This window comes from Athalia rosae, chromosome 6 (assembly GCF_917208135.1).
Source record: "Athalia rosae chromosome 6, iyAthRosa1.1, whole genome shotgun sequence".
Lineage (NCBI taxonomy): Eukaryota > Metazoa > Arthropoda > Insecta > Hymenoptera > Athaliidae > Athalia > Athalia rosae.
This window is the reverse complement of record NC_064031.1, coordinates 1,109,884-1,130,848: the sequence shown is the minus strand read 5'-3', so window position 1 is coordinate 1,130,848 and position 20,965 is coordinate 1,109,884. Positions and strand designations below refer to the sequence as shown.

At 43.1% G+C, this 20,965-nt stretch overlaps 1 protein-coding gene across 3 annotated transcripts in view; it reads right to left on the bottom strand.

The window, feature by feature from the left end:
• LOC105690694 (monocarboxylate transporter 12-like) overlaps positions 1-20,965 on the bottom strand; it is a 116,219-nt gene that overhangs the window by 54,586 nt on the left and 40,668 nt on the right. Inside the window, exons 1-2 of one of the 3 annotated variants that reach the window (XM_048657628.1) lie at positions 9,556-9,646; positions 5,617-7,260 (exon numbers count right to left, since the gene is read on the bottom strand). The exons of the other annotated variants lie outside the window; for them this stretch is intronic. Of the exons in view, the coding sequence (XP_048513585.1) occupies positions 5,617-6,871 (1,255 nt within the window). The 5' untranslated portion in view covers positions 6,872-7,260; positions 9,556-9,646. Of the gene's footprint in view, positions 1-5,616; positions 7,261-9,555; positions 9,647-20,965 lie in introns of those variants that run through there. 3 annotated transcript variants of the gene reach the window in all.

Sequence of the window (20,965 nt, the reverse complement as noted above, 5' to 3'; positions counted from 1 at the left end):
ATTATATGCAATCAGAATGTAATTAGAGTCGAGTCAAACGCCCGCGGCTAATTATTTCACAATTGAAAATGAAGATGACGAAGACGAGAGAAAATAATCAATACGAGAAGCACGTGAACAGGTAATTTTTCTAACTTATTCCCCGCGGAAACTTCCGCTATTTCATATTACCATTAATCAAACGCCATCGGTGTTCGAGAATTCCTATGAAAATGTTGTCTACATTTTTTCCGTCTTGTTTATCGCACTTTGAAATAATCCAGATGACGTTAACGCGTAATTCATGGAACGTTAGAGTACCCCGTACGCAAAAAAAACGCAACCAAATTGTTTTTTTTTTTTTCTCTCTTCGTTTCTTCATATTTCCTAGTCGCGCGATTGATCGCCATCGCGTAACCTACGTTCGTAAGAATGTGTGCGTAAATTACGTGGCTGAAAAATTGAAGCTGCTCACAATGACGTCAGTACGTACAATACGGATTCGTGAGCGGGTATTATATGCCCACGGAATCGCGTACGTGTAACCTGATGTTTGAGAGCGTTAATTATACGCGAGATTTTTCTACGCTTACATATTAGACGAACTCGATCGGTAGTCAGGATATTACGGTAGGTCTGCTTTCGTAAACTATACGCATACCGAACACGTTTTTCAACGGACTCATACACGAACATATGTACAAACTGGCGGGTATATAATTCTAAGTGACTCTCCCGCTGTTTTTTTTTTTTTTTTCTCTCTTCAGTCCGATCGAATTTAATGAGCTATTGATACAAGTTCGGCAAGTCATGGAAGGATTAGCGCTCGTATATTGTATTATATAAAGTTACGCGGGAGCGAAGTTACCAACGTTTGTGCGTGCTCGTACTTATTTCAAATCGCTTATCGGGGCACCGGGGAGCTTATTTTTACCCGGCCGTAGGTGGACCGTTTTCCGAGCGCGAGATGCACCCAATTACCCGAGCTAACGTACAAAAGGGCTCGTCATCGAAATTGATTATTTATCACTCCGGACTCCGGAGTCGGTGGTTCGATTCGGGTCGATCCGCTAATCGGAGACGATAATCCGGAGGGGAAGGTGCCGAAGAAAGCCAAAATTTTCGACGATTTCGATATGCAGTCTGCAAGTCACCCCCCGTACACCGGACGAGGGATTTGATCGCGCCCCGTCATTCCTCCCGGAATATCGCGAGCGCACATACCTTCGGTCGTACATACGCGTGCAGGTACATAAGATACGTATATACGTATATATGTAAAACGGAGGAAGAGGGACAGGACCGAAATATGTAACCCTCTCGGGACAATGGAACATCGTAGTCCATCCCTCGCGTTCTTACCCACCGTTGTACCTGGGTTCCGAGGAGAAGCTGATAATTCCGGCGCCGCCGCTGCTGCGGAGACAATCTCCGACAAAAGTCAACGAACAAGAGCAACCTACCCACAAGTTCTGGTAATTTCTCCGACGTCACTTCGTCGCGTTATTTCAGCGACACGGACCCGCTTGAATATCTGGGCGTCGAAAGATCGTCGTGTACCTTTTACTTCGAACGTACGGTCCGAATGTTTCGAATCGAAGGAGACGAGAGGATGCACGGGGGCGATGATCTCCTTCCATTGTAATCGAAGCGTCGAATCGAAAGTGAATTTTTCACCACGCCCGAGCGAAGATCGTTATTTAATCGAGCGGCCTCTCTAAACCGCGTATCCTCAGAGACAAAATCGCCCGATATGTTTCCCGTTGATCCTCCGAGCGTTTCCGGAATATTTTACCGCAAATACGAACGCCTCGCCTTTATTCCCGCGTCTTGCGGGGACCCGGCTCCTCGTATTACCATCGTCGTAACTATTTCGAACTATACCTGCGCCACTTGTGTGTATCGCGTATACGTATTATCCCATGTAGGTGAATGCACAGGGTGGGCGGAAAGAAGAGGACCAATGACGGCTGAATTTTTTAACAAAAAAAGCGAATGATCATTTTTTACTTTTTTAGAAAAACCAAGAACGCGAAGCTTTCGTTCTGTCTCCGAAAAATTTTCAATACGTCTTCTCATTCCAACGACCACGAACCGGAGTCCGGAAAGGACGTTTTCTCATTCGTGGAAAACCAGATGAAAGCTTTGCCTCTTTTTAATTTTCACGAACTGAAATTTGGCGGGGATCCTTCCTTGGCTTAAGCTTCAGGAAGCGTCGGAGGAATTTGTTTTTCTTTTCGCGGTCACCCTGTACATCCGCTGTACACGTACTCATCCTATCTACCTACGTGTATAATAACCCGTGTTCGCGATGCACCTACATATCACCTTACTGCCCTACTCCCGTAGTCCCAGAACGAGACGTCGTTTCATGCTGTCAGTTCTCTATGAAACGTTATAGGATCGTTACCTATAGATATACACACCTGTATCGCTCATACTGCAACTCTTATGGCGGTGCAGCGAGGGAAGTGGAAAATTTCACGTACAAATCACATCCTCGACGAAGGAATACGGAACGTGAAGAGCGAGGAAAGAAAAAAAAAATAAAAAAATAAAATGATGCTCTCGCGACGAAAATTTTGCCCGTTTTAAATTTGGATTTTTAGGTCGCCGGTGTGTGGAAATCGTAGACCGGTTGAGAAATTTTTGTGTTAGATTTGAGGCAGGTCTGGGTAGCGAAATTACAAACATCTGGTTCGGATAGAGTTTACGTTTAACCGTTTCGGTTGCAATGAATTAGCGAATGTTACGTTTGCGGTAACGGACAAACTGCGCCTTCGAAAATATAGACGTAACTTTCGACGATTCCCGTTTGAAGTCTGGTATATTTCCAACGCGAAAAACAGCACGCGTTGCCGATCGAGAAAATTGACTCGCGGTCGATGGGATCACCACCCGCCTCTTGTCCTTTGTAGTGTACGAAAAGAAAAAAGTCGGAAACGAGTTAATGATGACAGTGAGAAAGGATTCATCGCCGCCATCCCAAAAGAACCCTACCGGTAAACGTGACGCGGGGATAAAAGTGGCGGAAAAAATAATGACAGGCTTCATTGTTTTTTTTTCACTTCCCCGGTGAATTCAAAAGGATATTTTTGCCCCTCAACTTCTTACGTTATCGTCGTTTCGATCGAATCTTTTCCAGGAGCCGGAAGAATGTCGAAATGGAAAAAAAAAAATTCTCGAGGAAAATAACCGGAAGTAGGTGGTGATTACGAGCCCCGGCAACGTCGGATTGTAAGAAATCAAACGGCTAATTTGTTGTGCTCGTAAAAAGTTTAATTTGGCTACCGTCGTGATCGGCTGTCCATATATTAAGCTAATCGGATTAAAAATCTCAACGAAAATAGAATCAATTTCTTTCACTCCAGAGGATAAAGATCTCGAACAGCTGAGACCAGCGGATTATACTTTGGCGGAATATCAAAAATGGAATCAACACGTCGCGCTTGTCATTAAAAATTTAGCCGCCTTTTATTTCGTCTGACATTTACTATGCGTCGTTGCGACGACGGTACGAAGGATCGATAAATACGAGGAATCTACACTGAATTTTTCAAGGCAACAATTATTTCGGAACAAAATTAAGGGGTGGACGGGTAAAAATTGCCACGTAGTCGTTAGAACGAGCTTTCTCGCACTTGACCTTTTGCCGAAATGTAGTCCGATTGAGGAGTATAAAAATGATAAATGCTCGCCGATCGCGATCAGGGTGCAAGTTTCGCGGTAGCAATTATTTATCGGACATTAATTATAACGTGCGCGTCAGGTATACATACTAGCGTGAGATTGTACATCGCACAAACACTCGATCGTCCTAGTTTCGTCAAACATTGCCCGTATAATTATAAATTCGCACGTTTTCGCCAAGGTCGATTATGACGTGGACGAATAAAAAAAGCGAGCTTTCAACTTGTAATGAAGAAATAGCCCAATGCTGAAACCGTGAGATTCGAGCGATCGCTTTCAATTACTCACCCCATCGCTTCCGGGCTGGAAAAGCTCCGAGGAAGGAGGGCGCCGGTTATTGGAGATCGAGCAATGAACCGATCGCGATAATTTCTGTCCGACTCGACCGAATCTTTCCACTTTCCAGTGGACCCACCAAAAAAAAAAAAAAAAAAAATTACGCCCATTAAACCCGTACGTACACAGCGATCGCCTTCGTTCAATTCATCTAACCGTCTCTGATTGCTTCTTCCGTCCGATTAAGATTCTCCGCACTTTCCACCCCACGGAGAAGGCTGCCCGTCGACATTCCCAGGCGATCTTACTCCTATCCGGAAAGCTCGGCACGCGCCCGCACGCAGACGTTCTCAGGTTTCATCTCGTTCTCTTTATTCCTGGTCAACGTTCACCGATAGATTAGGTATGCGTACGGTTCGCGTATCCCCGAAGACTTTCGATCTTAGGGGGCATTAGACGTAATTAGCGATGATGAGACGAAGTTTTGCACCTGGAAGAGACCGAGGAGGTCGTCGAACCGCTGAAGGATTTTTTTCGGTGGCGAAGAGCGAGATCGGTACATCCTCGAACTTACTCATAGGAAGAACTTTGGATCGTCCGGTGAATTATCGAATTTCGAGATCGTTTTATCGATCGCCGGTTGTGTTCGTGCCTCTAAGAAACCGCCTTCTCACAAAGAACTCCGGAGAAAGTTGCGTGTCGCCCGCCCTTGTAAACATGCCTCTAAATTGGCCAACATTTCAACCTCGCTTCTATAAACGGTTTGCTTCGTCGTCGATGACACTGATAAAAACCTCAAACACTGCAGAACGTTAACTGCCGCTAAAGTATGATCAGACATATAGGTGCAATATATTATACCTCTCCAAGGATGGAGATAAGAAGGAAACGGGGGAAAGACCGAAAACAAATGTCAGACACTTCTCACAGTCTCGATTATCGACCGGATATATTTTTTACAAACGCGATGGTTACGATTCTATCTGGTGAATAATATTCAGACACAGGGCGACGTTTTTGAACACTGTGAGAAACGAGATGGAAATTTCGAACGTTGCAATCGATAACGATAAATTCTTCACCGCTCGTCTTTTATTTTATTTTTTATTTTATTTTATTTTTTATTTTTTTTTTTTTGATCCGTAACAGAGCAACGTCCGACGTGTAGCCGATACAGGTATAAGTATAGAGATTCGTGAAACGAAAGAAAAAAAAAAGAAAAACAAGAATAAGAAGTGAGACGCTGCTCATAGAGACGTGCGATTTATAACCCACCCTCGATCAATCGATCAATCAATAAGTCAATCAATCACCCGATCATCTCCGTCGAACGGAGCGGAGCGCTCTGCACCTGCAGGATGAACCCGTATAATGTACACCTATACAGGTATAAGTACCTCCTACTTTGTGTTGAGAAATTGAGTCGGATACCACGGAGTGGTACATACGTGCTCGCGGACCACCTGTAGATTCGCTAGGTACTATTAAGACGCATCTAGAATCGATAAATTCGTCCCGTTCCCGGCGACTGGGAATTGAAAAATTGTTTCCACAGCCACACGGATGCACGAAGGAAAAGACGTACCAGCGTCGTCGCGTATTCCTTTAATCCCGAATAATTTTCGGGCGTCAACGGTGTCCACTCCCGTTAAGAGTAAGATAGTAACGAACCTGACTGTAAATCGACGCGTGGTCCGAACCTCCCGGCAACTTGGGGTAACAGGACGCCAGTAGCTCCGTGAATCCCGTGGGACAAAAGTTGCACCATCATCCCGACAACGAGTATAACCCATCCCCATCCACCCTCGGGATAATAGTGTTGTTTGAGGGTCAACAACTGTCTGAGATCGGCGACCAATCTGGAAGCAGGTCTTCCAGGAACTTGTTCGTTGCTGCCGACGCCGCTGTCGTGGACAGATAATTGAGGGAGGGATCTGCTTCTGTACAATAAAGACGCTACGGGAGTCTCTTGGCGTCTGTCGAGTAGGAACCTCCTGGAATTAGAGTCCTGAAAACGTTCGTCGTGGTGTTCGTCGAAGGGGGATTCTCTGCCGTCTATACCTGTCCCGTAGAAATTTTGTACGTGGTTCTGCAGCGAGACGTTCGGATTTTTCGGCGAGGTCGAGCGCTGGTGAGATTCCCCGCAACACTCGCACTTGAACGTAGTCCTTTTTTGCGCGGATACACCGACGACGGGGAGCGCGGGCGGTGACGACGACGAGGCGGGCGACGTTTTCACCTGGAGTGAATTTTCGACGGAATTTTCGTCGCCCGGCGACACCTCGGACTTGATCGTCGAAAATTTTTGATTCAGTAGGGCTTGTCCGCGTATCAATCCTTTCGCTCGATCCTGAAGAGACGGACTCTGCGGTACCACCTGCTTACCCGGACTACCGGGGTTTCCATTTTTCTCGATCGTAGCCTGACCAACGACGGACTCTCTTCTCTCGGCGGAAAGTCCTTCTTCCCTGGGACTCTTCTGACCTTGACCACCTCCCGTACCCGCGCCGCAACGGCACCTCGCGTTCGACGGTACATCGGGGCTCTTAGCGCCCTTGTTCTCTTTGCGTTCGCGACTTTTAGGCCGCTTCTCGACGTCCCGAAATTCCCTGTGGCTCGACACCACCCCCCGCGATACTTTATTTCTGTCGAGACTGTTATCCGGGCTCTTCGAGGGTGAGAAAAAACCCTTGAACCCGACCGTCGCGTCCTGCCGGAGGAAGAGATTCTTCGGGATGTTCCTGTGCTCCCGATTCCCCTCCCGTTTCGACGTGGTGTCGCTTCTTTTAAATCCCGATCGTATGGGCGACGCCTTAACGACCTCCGGTTTGAATACGTACTTGGTGGGACTTTTCGGTATCTTTATTATCTTTTCATTTTGATCCTTACGGGGTGTCCTGCCAGGGTCGACCTGGATAGCGTCCATTATCTCCAGTCTCAAGGACTGCGATATTCACCCCTCTATCTTTTTTCAGACCCTGTTTCCAACCCCTTAGGACCCTCGGTCCTTCGGTAAATCTAATAACTCGTCGATTTCCATCCCCGGGACTACTTTTGCCCTTTTCAAAAAACGTTCCTCTTCACTCCGCGCACGACTCTTTCTCGCACTCGCACAAACGATTACTCGAAAAGTTACATCTTTATAGCGCCAGAAACCGTGTCATCTGTGTTCGATACGATCAAATTTTCACACGCACGAATCACTCTCATTATTTTCCACACTCCGTTTGCTGTTTACGACGCATTTGCTACGTTTTCATTCTACCGTGTTCACCGTCGGACGTCATTAGTTACCATTTCGCTCTTACTCTTCATCTGTTCGGGTTTTTTCAAATTTTTTTTTTTTTTTTTACTACAGCGACGCAACTATCCCACGATCAGTTTTGCCTGCAGCATGGATAAACTCATCGTGGGAGCGTACCAAAATTTCGTCCAATTAAATCTATATATGATCAGGAAAGTGTGCACTGGATGGCGAAAAAAAAAACGAATGATGAATTATTTGAATGAATTTCGAGTAACCGAGCGAAGATTTCGATCGGACGTATTATTATTATCATTCGACCGATCGGGGTAACCCCGTGAAAGAACGGCGTATCTCGATCTCGGATTCCCCATGAACCGGAAGACGATTAAAGTTTAGATGGGACGGCAGAGGTTGCTAGTTTCCGCGTGCTCCTCACTCTCCCCATTTGCAAACTATAATAATTACGCGTGAGCTCGTTATCTTTTATCGCGAGAGGGGTTCACTGTACCTACGAATCCCGGCAACTCGGAGATACAGCGTAACAAAGCGTAAAAAATATCTGGTAAAACGTGGCGTGGGTGAAGAGACCGCCTCTTCTACCTGGGCTGTACCAAAACTGATTTCTCTCTCTCTCACTCGCAGCCAAAGTTATTACACGACGACGCGCTCGTGGTCCAGAAACAGGACGGACGATAGCTCTTACTTTTACCGGTTCAGTTCTCATTTTTGTCCTTCTTTTTCTACTCGTTCATTTTTTTCTTTCGTCAAATTTTTATTCCATTTTCTTTTTCATTTCCTATTCCGCCTTATTCGACCGCTCTTCGCGATCAGAGTTGATAGAAACGTGATTCGCGAATTTTTTTCTTTATTTGCGAGATCCTGTAATAATTCCTCGTTGAAGAAAAAAAAAAAAAGTTTACGGCGCAAACGAGAGTCGCTGTAAAAAATCGTAACGCGGACTTCGCGTTCTGCTTATATATTTTCAAACGCTTTATGGCAGGACGTTAGAAATTAAAAAAAAAAAAAAAATAACTCATTGACTGGAATTTTTATTTTTTTGCAAATGCCGATCGAGTAGCAGAAAAAAAAATATGACTCCAAAGATTCGATTCACGTTCGTCGCTAATGGATGAAAAAAATTCTACGATACTTTCCGCCGGTCGATGTGATGGGGCTCGGGCAATTGCATAGCGGCTAATTATAATATATTGTAAGACGTTGTATACCGATCACTAGAGAAAGTTTTTTTTTTTTTTTCTTCTATTCCTTCTTTTTTCTACCTGTCGTTCAAATAACCCGTCGTGTCTAGCTGCGATTAAAACCGTAGTTAGTGAGTAAAAATACATCGAAATTTTTTTATCTCCGTGTCCGCGTTGTAGCTGTAAATCGTGCGTATTATGTTATGAAGGTAAATTATTATCGAACATCAAAAATACACGTACGCACTCCGAAGTAATCTTACTCTTTAAATTAATTGTAAAGTGCGAACACAACGGTGTGTGGATAATTGTAAAAAATTATTATACGCGGTTGATTATTATTCTTCGGATTTAATAATCGTTGATGAAAAAAGAATCTCAGATTTGTAGTTTGGGATTTTTGGTATTTGGGGGGAAAAAAAATTCGTGTCTAGGCGTTTGAAGTTGGTGGCGATTCTGGTCTGGTTCTGCTGATACTACTCGGTGGCTAGGATGTTCCTTTATACTCTGCGATCAAACCGGAAACAAGAGCGATAAAACACCATAGCGTTTTTATATATAGAAAATTGAAATAGCCGATACTCTCGACAGATTTATCGTCAACTTAGCGAGAACAGATTAGTGAGTAATTATTATACGAGAGAAATATTATCTCAGGGACGGAATCTTCTTCGTTTTTCCCTTCGACTCTTTTTTCTCGCCCTTTTTTCCCGTCGTCACCTAAACGCGTGGATACTTATGCTATTTTCATAGAAATCCAAAGGAAACGCGATACGCGCGCGCCTTTTGAATTGTCAAGACGCTCCGCGAAGAAGGCAACGCGACGCGACGCGGGAAAACTTAATCCACCCCTTAATAAAATCAACGAAAATATCAGGGAAAATCGTACAAACTTCTCTCTTCGTCTCCAGATTTTTTTCCCCTGACTTTCGAATCGATCTAATTTTCTACGGACGGAGGTACGAGGGGAGGTGATTTTTTTTTTGTTTCGTTTTTTTATACTTTCGCACAGTGGTGATTTTATTTTTAAGCGACGCGCGCGTTGTCGACGGGGCGAACGACGAGGAAAATTCTGACGAATGAGGGAAAAATCAATGATTTATTTTCGTCGATTCGGTGGACAGATGATATGAAAACAGAATATCGGACAGACGACCGACAGACCTGTAGACGGACGGATTGTGCGCGACGACCTTTCGGTACGCGGGCTGTCGGCGGACTGCGGTGATTCCTTCCAATTCCTTCCCAAACACCTCGTGCGCGGGAGACACGAGATGTGAGACGCGACCAACGGAGAGATCAGTTCGAGTTCCATGTACAATGTACATACGTGGGAAGGTAGGCATGTACGTACGAATCCGTATGCGTGACTACGTAAACTTCGTTTTATACGCTACCGCCCCGGCGATGCGACGACGCCAATGAGTCGCCAATCGACGGATAGCCGATCGCCGATCGCCGATCTCCCGCCAATCGTAGGCAATTCACATATTTTCTCTTTTATCTCACGGCTCGCGCGTTTCCACGCGACCGTTACGCGGCGTTCCTATCCGAATCCACGCGATGATCACGCGGACGCCAACCCCATGCGACGCGCCCCTTCGACACGCTTTTACGAGGTTCCGTCAATTTTTTATTTTTTTCTCCCTTCTCTCCGCCAACGAGAAAACAGTTAGACGGTGTCGTTGCGGACAATCGTTAAGCGGAAGTTCCCATTTTCGGATGAATTTTTACGATCTTTCGATTTTAGGGATTCTACAAAAATGTCCTCGTCGCATCGACGCGGTAAGCTCGGAGGGCTTTTTCCACTTTTTCGTATTTCTCGTGCACAGGTTGAGTTTCCCTCGCGACCGGTAAATCAGGGGTTGCGTTGACGGTTCGCGGATACCCTTGTAATTACGAAAGCTCGCCACAGCTATAATACCATTTCCACGGAGCGTACACCCAACCCGTACCCGCGCCACTTACGTGTACCGACTTTTACCGCGAAACCGTTAAAATAACGATAGCGATATACGCCGCTACTAATTCGCCGGCACGCTGCAAGCTGATTTTCGGCCAAAAAGTCGCCGCGTTCGTTCTAAACCGCAACGAATTTATTGTACGCGCAACCGTACGCCTAATTATTTATCGCAGCCGGAACGAGCTGATCCCTCGACTCAAGAAAGACCGGCTAAAGTCGCAGATACCCGGTCGAACCTTATCCCTTGTAACGGTCGGTGAACGATCTGATCTTAAGGAATTCGGACAGGGGCGTTTATACGGCTTATTTATATATCATTTACCAAGATAATCGCCTGATCCGAGGACAGCCTAATTTTCCACCGCTGTATACCCCTACAGAGGTGTCCGTTTTTACGAGCCTTGATTACTCGTCAAAATTTGAAACGGGTAAAAAAAGATTCTTCCGGTGCGTAGAAGCAAAAAAAAAAAAAAAAATGTGAGGAAATCGCGAAAGCTGGGGATCCTCATTTTTTGCGATCGGAATTTGTCCGATTTTTCCCTACGTCCTGCGGTTCCATAACTCAGTTGAAAATTGTTTTATGTTCCGTTTCGGGATACGCGCGTTATTGTACCCCGGCGCGTTCGTGCCGCGTGGATGTCACGCGTATACGTGATACACATATGTATGTATATGCATATATCGTACAGGTATATATAAGGAGTAATACCTCGTTGACAGAGACGGATATTTACACGGGTAATATTAACAGCTATTAGGCGACAGATATAAATATATGCTGTCCAATAACGCGTCTGATATTACTTGTATATTAATCGTTAGCGTTATTTTTCAAAGTTGTTCAAAACTGGGATATGGGGGAGAGAGAGATGGAACAAAAAAAAAAAAGCGTACGAGACCGAAAATGAAAATAAAAAATTATTCTTAGACCTCGAGAATATGGAAAGAGCTTCTTCCATATACCGCGCGTAGGAGCAGGGGAGAAAACGCGCGTTGATCGGAACTGTTGGAGAAGAAAGAAGAATATGAGCTGCACACGCGGCTCGGAGGAAAGGGAAGAGATAAATCATCCCATCGTGCATAAATCAATGGACTTGCGTAGTGTTCGCGGTACCAAAAAGAAAAAAAAATAAAAGAAAAAAAGAAAGAAATGGAAAATAAAAAAAAAGAGACCGGCGAAACGGGAGGGGTCGGAGAAAAACGAAAAGGAAGATCGAAGAGCGTAAAAATGTCCAACGTACAGAAACGTTTGGTTTTCTTTTTCTTTTTCTATTTTTTTTTTTTCTTTTTTCTTCTTTCTCGAAGTATTAAGTGTTCGCGTAATTTTCGCATCTTATTATCATTGTTATTTAGGCTACGCATATTACCGCGGCAATATATTGTTCGTTTTATTTGATGGAAGGAATGCAATAATTCAAATCTACATCCCGAGTGAATAAAAATCAGGTTTTTATAGGTCTCGGAAATATATACCATACAAACGACGCGTTTCGCATTAATTTTTTGTTGCTCTGTCCGTTTCCTCTCTTTACACCGTACGAGATCTCGGGACAGGGAACACTTTTATCGGGTCGAAGGTATGGAGAGGAAATGAAAAACACGAAAAAAGACTCCGAAGGCTTTCGGTGAAAAAAAATAAAAAGAAAATCTCGAGGTAAAAGCCAGCCGCACCGAATACGTTGCAAATTTTCACATACGTACGTACACGACGAACACGTACAGTGTACATAAACTAAATAGTGCAAGTCGGTTGATTTTTTTTGTCGCGATTCCTACGCAGGTTCGAAGCTTTACGAGGAAGATTTCCAATTTAAAAAAATTGCACCTTGCGCACGAGTGAATTTTTCTTTTCGTTGTTGTTGTCTTTTTTTTTTCTTTCTTCTCCAGTAGTCGTAAAGGGAGGTTTTTTATCCGCGCACGGGTCGACGCACGGCGTATACGTCGATAGGGAATAAGCGAAAAAAATTCTTTCTCAAAGTATCAAAAGGAATAAAAAATTATCCGCACTAATGTAACAAGGCGCATTATATCGCGGCCCCGCGTTATACGGCAACGGAAGGCAATTGACAAAGTTTAGGTTAACGCCGGGCGATTTATCTATTTATTATATTTTCCTCTTATAATAAAGTCGTTCCGGATCTTCGGGACGGCCTGCAAGCTTTCGCATAATTACTTTATACCCGTGAGAATAAAATGCAGGGTAGAAGTTCGGAGGGTGCAGTAGGAAAGAAAGAAGAAGTGGAAGAAAGGAAAGAAAGAAAAAAAAAAAAAAGAAATCGAGATACGACGGGCGAAAAGAACCCGGCAACCGGATTAAAGTTGAAAACCTACGCCACTTGAAATACGGCAAGTTGTATGCAACGAGCGAAAAATAAAAATTCAATAAAATTATTCCACCGCCGATGTTTCATCGTATTCCATAAATTACTCGCAGCTTATAAATTTTTAAGAGAAACAACAAAAATCCACATCGAAATACGTCCGGCGTAAATAATATTTGGACAGAGCGGATCGGTGGGAAAAAAAGTTCGAAGATTCGAGTGACGATGTAAGTTATGCTTAAAAACTTTTAAATTACCGACAAGTCGTAGCAGAGTAATTACGTCGTTCATTAATTTGCTCAAGTTATTTAGAAACTTGAAAGGGTATAATTTGGTGGCGGGAGACCGGATAATTGAGCGAGCTTTCCGTAATTAGGATCTGAATTATAAGCAGTTACCCATCAGCCGCTCGGCGACGACGTTGTTTTTTCGGAAAAAAAAAAAATTTCGACAAACTAGAAATTTCGGATATATTTTTTTTTTGCCAATTCCTCGTCCAGTCTGTGGTCAATCTCCCTGAATCGCACGTGGCGAACCTCAGACCGGAAGGTCTACCGGGCTCAAAATCTTGTTGACCCGGAGCCGCAAGTTATCCGAGTTGTGTAGCTTTCACGCGTCTTTGAGGTAATATATCAACCAACTCTAATATACCCGGTCCCAGAAGGGGCCGGGACAGACGTATACCTATAGTGCGGCCACGTTTTACTTATATAGAAGTCGCTATTACGCCTCGAGCATGGCCTCAGGATAGCTGGAACTTCCCGCTCACGGTACGGCGGTTACTTGGAGACACCGCTGCGCCGATACGTTATTGCTATAATTATTATTACTATTTTAATTTATTTACATATTGTTTTTTTTTTCAATCGTATAGATTCCGGTTGCTCGGTACAATGAAAATCGCCCGAACCTTCGATCGATCCGGGGGGAAAATTGTTATGGGTATTATTCTCGAAATCGCTACCGACCGTCTTGCCGGTGGGTTTCGACAAAATAGAAAATTGTAGGGGCTCGAGACTGAATTCGAATCGACCCGAACCGTCCCGTATAGTACAAGATGTGCGCTTCCTTTTGTCGTGTAAACCTACGAACTTTGTGGCCGATTACGGTGCAACCACCATTGTAGGTGGAGAAATAAAAATGATGAAATAAAGTACGAAGTTATTTTCGGAGAACGGAAATTCCGAACAGCGATATATGTACGTATGTGTAGGTGCCCGGTATATCGGAAAACCGGATCTTCCTTCCGGAGCTTCGGATATAATACGCCGAGTTTTCCTCTAGGTTATATCTGAGCTATCAGAAGCGGTGTACAAACACAAATCTATGGGGTGACCCGTTTTTCAAATGCAGATTAATTTTTTAATCGCACCAAAAAATGGGGCATCAAAATTGTAGGGCTTTCGAGCTCAACCGTCAGATGGAATAAAATCGGTAGTACAACAGATGAGGACATTTTCGAAAAACTTAGATTCGAATTCTTTACAAATAGAGCCTTATCATTGAAGTCTTGATTGAAATTGCACGAATTTATGTTGAATTTTTCTCCCGATCCAACAAACAATTTTTCCGACGGTTGAGCTCTTCGTTAAAAATGGGACACCTAGTAGGTAAAAGCTTCGACTGAATCTCCTTGGAGAAAAGCCAGCTGGACATATAATTCGCTATTTCTTTCTCACACTACGCTATGCACTCGCACTGCTTCCGATGCACACCTATATATACTTCGCACGCAATTTACATATTAAAAAAGACTTTATTTGATTGAATTGGAACGGTGAGCCGAACGAGCTTGTAACTAGCTTACGTTGAATTCTACTTTTTTCTGGTTCTCTCTCTTTTTTCTTCACTCACTTTTTTATCCCCTGTGCAAAAGGTACCGCCGCACGCCAATTATTGTCCCAACAGAACGTCACGATCGTTCGATTAAGTCTTCAAAAAAATATTTCGCGACAGGTTGTCATCTCGTGTAATTCTTAAGGCGAATTCAACGAGAGACATAATTATTTCATCAGATGAGGTGATAATTGTTCGGTGTTTTTTTTTTTTTTTTATTTCATTTCATTTCTAAAATCCTTCGACGATACCGTACGCCCATCAAGTTCGCTGATTCCGGTGAATTTTTCTCCCGTACGTGTAATTTGATAACACGTGTTAAAAAAGGGGTGGAAAAAAATTATGCAAGTTATATTACCACCGCGCGTCACCGAATTTCGTTTTATTACGTCACCTGCACCGGAAAAAAAAAACCGTTTTTTACAAGGTATAAAAATATCTCGGTTCTTCACCTGCGACGAATAAAAGCTGCACGGAAGAATAACTTGTCTGTGTGTCGTTCGCGGTCTCGTCTTTCTTTCACCCCGATCCCATAAGTTCTTGAAAACATCGACTCGTTCCCTCGCCTAATATATAACTAACAATTTTTGCATATCGTATATTATGCGCACATACGTTTCGTACATGTGTAAGTCACAATGTGAGTGGAACTTTGCAACGGGCAATCCGATGATATAAAGTTTTATAAGTTGGTTTGGTTTTCCGGACGTTACGCGGCAACTACCGGCGCAACTTTGCGATTTCAAATCGACGTGGTAAACCGTGGGGTACGCGACGAATATAATAAACTTACGTTACGTTAGAGCATATGTTGCACGGATAAATAAAAAATCCGATGTGAAAAATGTTCATCGAAATTGAGGCGATCAATTCGCTCGATAATTTTTCTCACACTTGTACAGTTTAGAGGTGATAAACTGTAATTACATGCAAATCACAACCGGGGCAGTGTATGCATGGGATTATAAATCTCGTGATTATATAGCTGCAATTTTCTCACCGTCGGGTTTTACTGCACATAAAGAGCTACCGGAAGCTGCCGGTTAAAATCTCTACTGATCGGCTATAACGTAACGAGTTGCGTTTGGTGCAACAGAGCCGATTGAAAGCTTTGAACGTGAAACGAGAGCGAAAAAATTTTCAAATCCAAAGATCGAATATTTTTTTGAATCGTTTCAAAACCATCATCAATTCATCATACGAATTACACGAGTGTAGTCGTACGCGCGAGAGAATTCCGCATGAGGAAAAAAAGGAAAAATGAAAAGAAAAAAAAATGGCAGAAAAATAATCCAGCAATAAAATCCCTCCCTCAAACGATTCTCGGACCTCCCGTGGAGGCTATTTTTTCATATAGGCCTCAGTTTATGACCGTCGCAAAAAATATACGTTCCCGAATACGCGTACCGACATTGACGGAAATTAACGAGGACTCGGTGAAAAGTGAAGCGCAAGATAGAGAGAGAGAGAGAGAGAGAAATTGAAGAGAAGAGATGAAAAAATAAATCGAGAAACGGATACACGCTACGCGATACCCCGCGTGACCGATAATTTTACGGTTTTCTCGAATCTCGTTCGCCAATAATATCCACGGTTTTAAAAATCGTCGAACGAACGTACGTCGTATTTAAGTGCCCGATGCTCTCGTGACAGGGAGGAGGTCGTCGCTATCTGGAGCAGCGTTTTGAATGACTAATAATTATGCAAATATGAGCGAACGGGTGTGGCTATACGTAACCGTGCAGTTGTAGTACGCCGCGAATAATATTTGGAGTTAATTTTTCTCCACTTGTTTGACACGAGGCGGCCCTTTTGTGTACGTTCTCCGTGGGCACCTGTACGTGCCTACGCGCGAACTCCAAAGTCGCGGGCTGTTTCATCAGAACACGACGATGATGTGTACGCATCCGAGGTTCCCATGGTGAATCGATTCCCCCCGAGCAAATATGAAAGGACGCACGAATTCTAAAGAAAAATAAATACTTCGCCAACGGCTGTCGACAACTAATCATACAACGTGCGCTCATGATATATTACACACTACACGTCTGCATCGCACAACCTGTTTCACCTGCCCGTGTGTTATCGCATACCTGTACACGCGAAGTCGCTTCTCAAAAATTGAAATCAGCTGCTGGACTTCGTAATTTATTTGTCTTCGTTTCGTTATTTTTTAAATGCAAGGTGAAACGGTTGAAAATTGGATCGAGTTAGAATAATAATTATTACTTAATGAAACGCTGGGGGGATGATCATTTGAATGAATTTCATTCCTTGAGACGCCGAATGAGAATAGTTTTGAATAAATATAGAGAAGTTTTTTTCGAGCGTACCTGAACATAGAATTATCGTAAAAATAACAAGAGAGAGTGAAAAGAAAAGAGGAGAGAAAAAGTTGGAAAAATTTATACAAGAAATATTGCACAAGCCGTAGGCCTTTTTTATGAAGAAAAATAAAGCGAAATGGTCCACCGTAAAAAGAGGAACTTACATATCTATGCGTAATCCCGGTGTATACAGGAAAAATAAATGCACGTATGTAAAGGGATATTCTCTACACCCGGAAATTAAAATTGAAAGAGAATTCTTTTTTTTTTTTCTTCACTTTTTACACACCGATAGAAAGGCGTGCGGTTGAGAAGAAGTTTTTCTCGGCGAAGAGGCTGCGGATGCGCGGGATGTGGAGGGTTACTCGGTTGACTGCATCGGGGAACTTCGACCCGTTTTGGGTTTGGTAAATATATAGTGTAGCTTATTAAAGTTGTTATCTTATCGGTACGGTGGACGGACCTTGCCCCTTGTCATTGTCGGGTGGACGCGCACCGTCAAAGCTTCATCATCAGTCATTTCTGTCGTCGGGCTTTTCTTCTTCCCTAGTTCGCCCGCCGATGACTAGGTGCGGGAGGAAATCGAATCGAAGTAGGGATCGATATCCTCACCCTTCCCCGCCCTCCGCCCCCCGGATACGTTCGGGCGGGTTGAAAACTTTCAGAGTTTTTCTTTGAACGCTGAGCGATATAATATGTACCCGAGTATAATGAAGCCGGCGCGAATTTTCCCACACCTGGCATAGGAAATCGGTACGATAGCGGATACGGAGTTGGCTTTATAGTACGCGACCTTGAACTTTGCGGAGTACGAACAGCTGAAGTTTTACCTGTTATAACGAACCGCGTGAGGGAGAAATTCGCCTCACCCCTCTCGCACGGCCCCCCTGAAATTAAGCACTTGGAATATTCGAATTTGCATTCTCGAACGGAGAATTAACCGTGAAACGCGAGAGGAACCCTAATAATTTGCCCCGGCAGCGATATCGCTCGGAGTTGATTTTTTTTTTTCTAAACTTTTCGTCTCTTCGTTTTTCTCTCGACCTATTATTATTACTGTATTTTTCATCGCGGTTTCTCGTTGTGCCGGTATCCGCGGAGGATCTTTATTACGTCGTCCAGTTTCCTCGCAGCGCAGTAATTTTGACACAAAGTTCTTTATCGGTTCAGGACGGGTTGAGGAATCTGCGGCGACGCGTTGTTTCATTCCTTTTTTTGTTTTCTTTAACCCGGAGTCGAATCCTACGTGCAATTTCGTGTTCGTGCATCTCGAAGTTTAAAACGCTAGAATTGGCAGTCCGGTCACGTCGTCGTACGTCCCGACGAAATTTAAGATTCTGCGTATCGCCATTCTTGATCACTTCCGCTTCGGTAGCCTCCAACGTATATATATACAGCTCTGATTCGGCGGCCAAAAGAAAAGGACGACGTTCCTTTCGTACTTAGAATGTTGATAAAAAATATTTCACTCGATTTTCCCCTTCGATCGCACTCCTAGATGAATTTGGCTCACGCTACATTCGGTTAGATTATGTTACCTGAACGTGTAAATATGATAAACAGAAGGACGCCATCGTAAAATTCGTATGAATAAGAAAACAATAAGACATAAAAACTTGTACTTACAATTAAACAGGTAATATGAAGACTGGATACACGCAGAATAAATTATGTATAGACTGGCGATGAGTGGCGACTACGTGTCGTGTATAATGTTGAAATTTGGACCAATATATGATACCGAATCATTAATAAAAATCAGACAGAAAATAGGTGTAATCAATAAAATTATATAAAATAGCTCACTCTATCAAGGAATAGTACAATATCGAGGGGCAATGCGCAGATACGTTGTTGTTCAACACTCGCCTCTAACGTCGTTCTATCGATACGACGGCCCAGGTAGGGAAGAAAGACTGATTGTGAGCGGATAATTCACTTCCTATATAAGGCTAAATTCCTTCGTACTTTTTCGGTGGGAATCGACAATTTGGCGATCATCGCCCCTCTGTTATCCTCGCGTGACAAGTGTCATGCACATGGGTGGACGGAGAAACGCTACAAGATCCACGAATTTTTATGAGATCGTGAATGTTGAGTGGATAACTAAATTTCACGTACGAAAAATCGAAAAAAAAATATACATGAAAACGCGATCTTCAATAAATTAATTCAGAAATATATGACCATCGGAATTTAATTTTTTTTCTCAAATAACGACAATCATTCTTTCCGCACGAATAAGATTTTAGGAATATGTAAGGTTGAGAACCGGTGGATCGAAGAGCGGCCTGAAAGCGTCCGTGAATTTATAGATTGGATAACTCTCGCCGCTAATCTTCACATTGATGTATTAATATACATGAAAATATACATATTTCTGGATGTGTGACGTAACAAACGCATATGAGTAATTGAATTATGCCTACTATACACCATGGCCAATCCATGGTAGACATCGCACAATAATTTATTTCACCAAGAAGAAATAACAAGTTTGGAGCATATAAGCTTTTATTATTCGCTTGGTTTTTCTTCTCTTTTTTCACTATCTCATCATCCCGATCACCCTTATTATTTTCTGCAATCTCGTATAACGTAGATGATGAATTTATGAAGGAAATTCTACGCGGCTGCAGTTATTTTGTCTGTAATACATCGGCTCGGCCCTTTCAACATTTGTGAAATGGCGAAACTGTTCATTTTTCATTCAACATAAACATATCAAAATCAACGACTAGAGTCTTTGAGCTTCGAAAAATTCTGGGGTTTAAAATTGAATACTTTTGGAAAGGTTTGATAGACTAGTCTCTACGGTATTTTGACCTCGAACGCAAAAACGTCGAGTAGCTTAGCTCCCATATTCGTCTCCCTTGGGTCAAAATACACTAGAATATCATGAGAAAAGACCTAAAATAAATGATCATTTTTAGGTAAAAATTAAAGTATTCTAAAAATCGATCGTAGGGCACTTTTCTAATGTATTTTAACCCCGGGAACTAACATGCCTATCTTTATTTCCATTTTGCTCGTTTCTTTTTCTAATTTCTTTCCATCATATTTTTTTTTCTTTTTTTTTTTTGCAATAAATAGTAAATGCACAAGAGAAAAACGGGACATAAATTAGTTTCCGCGATCGTTCTCCTCCGCGAACTCGCGGGAAATTCCAACAGCAAAATATATTTGCCCAGGGTAGTCGATGCGACTGCGGCCAGTTTCATTTCCAGATCTTTTTCCTTTTTTCTTTGTTTTTTCTTACTCCCTCGGGATTCCTGTATTACAGGATTGCCGGTTGAAATTATCAAGGATAAATCCTGCGGCCCTTAAAATGGTATTTAAGGGAGGCAGTTTATATCTTTCCCTGTAGACAATAGAAGAGAGAAAGGAAAAAAACACTGACCATAATTCACACTTCCGGAATTTTGTATTCCTCACATTTTTCGCGCGTGTTTCGACCGCGGGAATTTTTTCCCTCTCTGTTTTATCCTCGTTCCTTCACTCTCTAACCCTTTCTTCTTCCACGAGCGAACAGAAAAATCACCACGTTTTTTATCGTACGCGAAAGTGTTTTATAGCTGGAATAATTTCCATTATATTGCAGTACCACGTCCACCCTGATGCGAAGAATAAATTTAGCACTTCTTTTTTATTCAGACGGCAAAATATCTTCACGGAATTTTTCCCAAATTTGAATTTTTTTTGCACATCTTCGATACACGAAATTTAAGGAATTGTACAGCTTTAAAAAAGGGAATCGGAATTCCGCGTCGTATCTCGAGCTCGATCCACGGGTGGAATTTTGCGTATAATTGAATCATGTCCACCTGCCTGATCGCGGCGACACTAAATAGAGTCGTATCTTGTCCGAGTGTTAATGCTATTAAATCGTGCAGAGACTCTAAAAAAAACGGCATTCCTTTTTTTTATCCCTCTCGCATTCTAGTAGCTGCACCGCCGAGGGGCATGAAGCGTTCGTTCGTTCTCTTCATCTCCTTCTCCTTCTTCTCCTGCAGCACCACGCGGTCTTTTGGATCCTTCCGGTTCTCGGTCTCATCTGATCCCCGCGCGTATACGAGATACCTCCTCCTAGACGTCGTCGTCGTCTAGCCGTCAGAGCTTTTGATGTA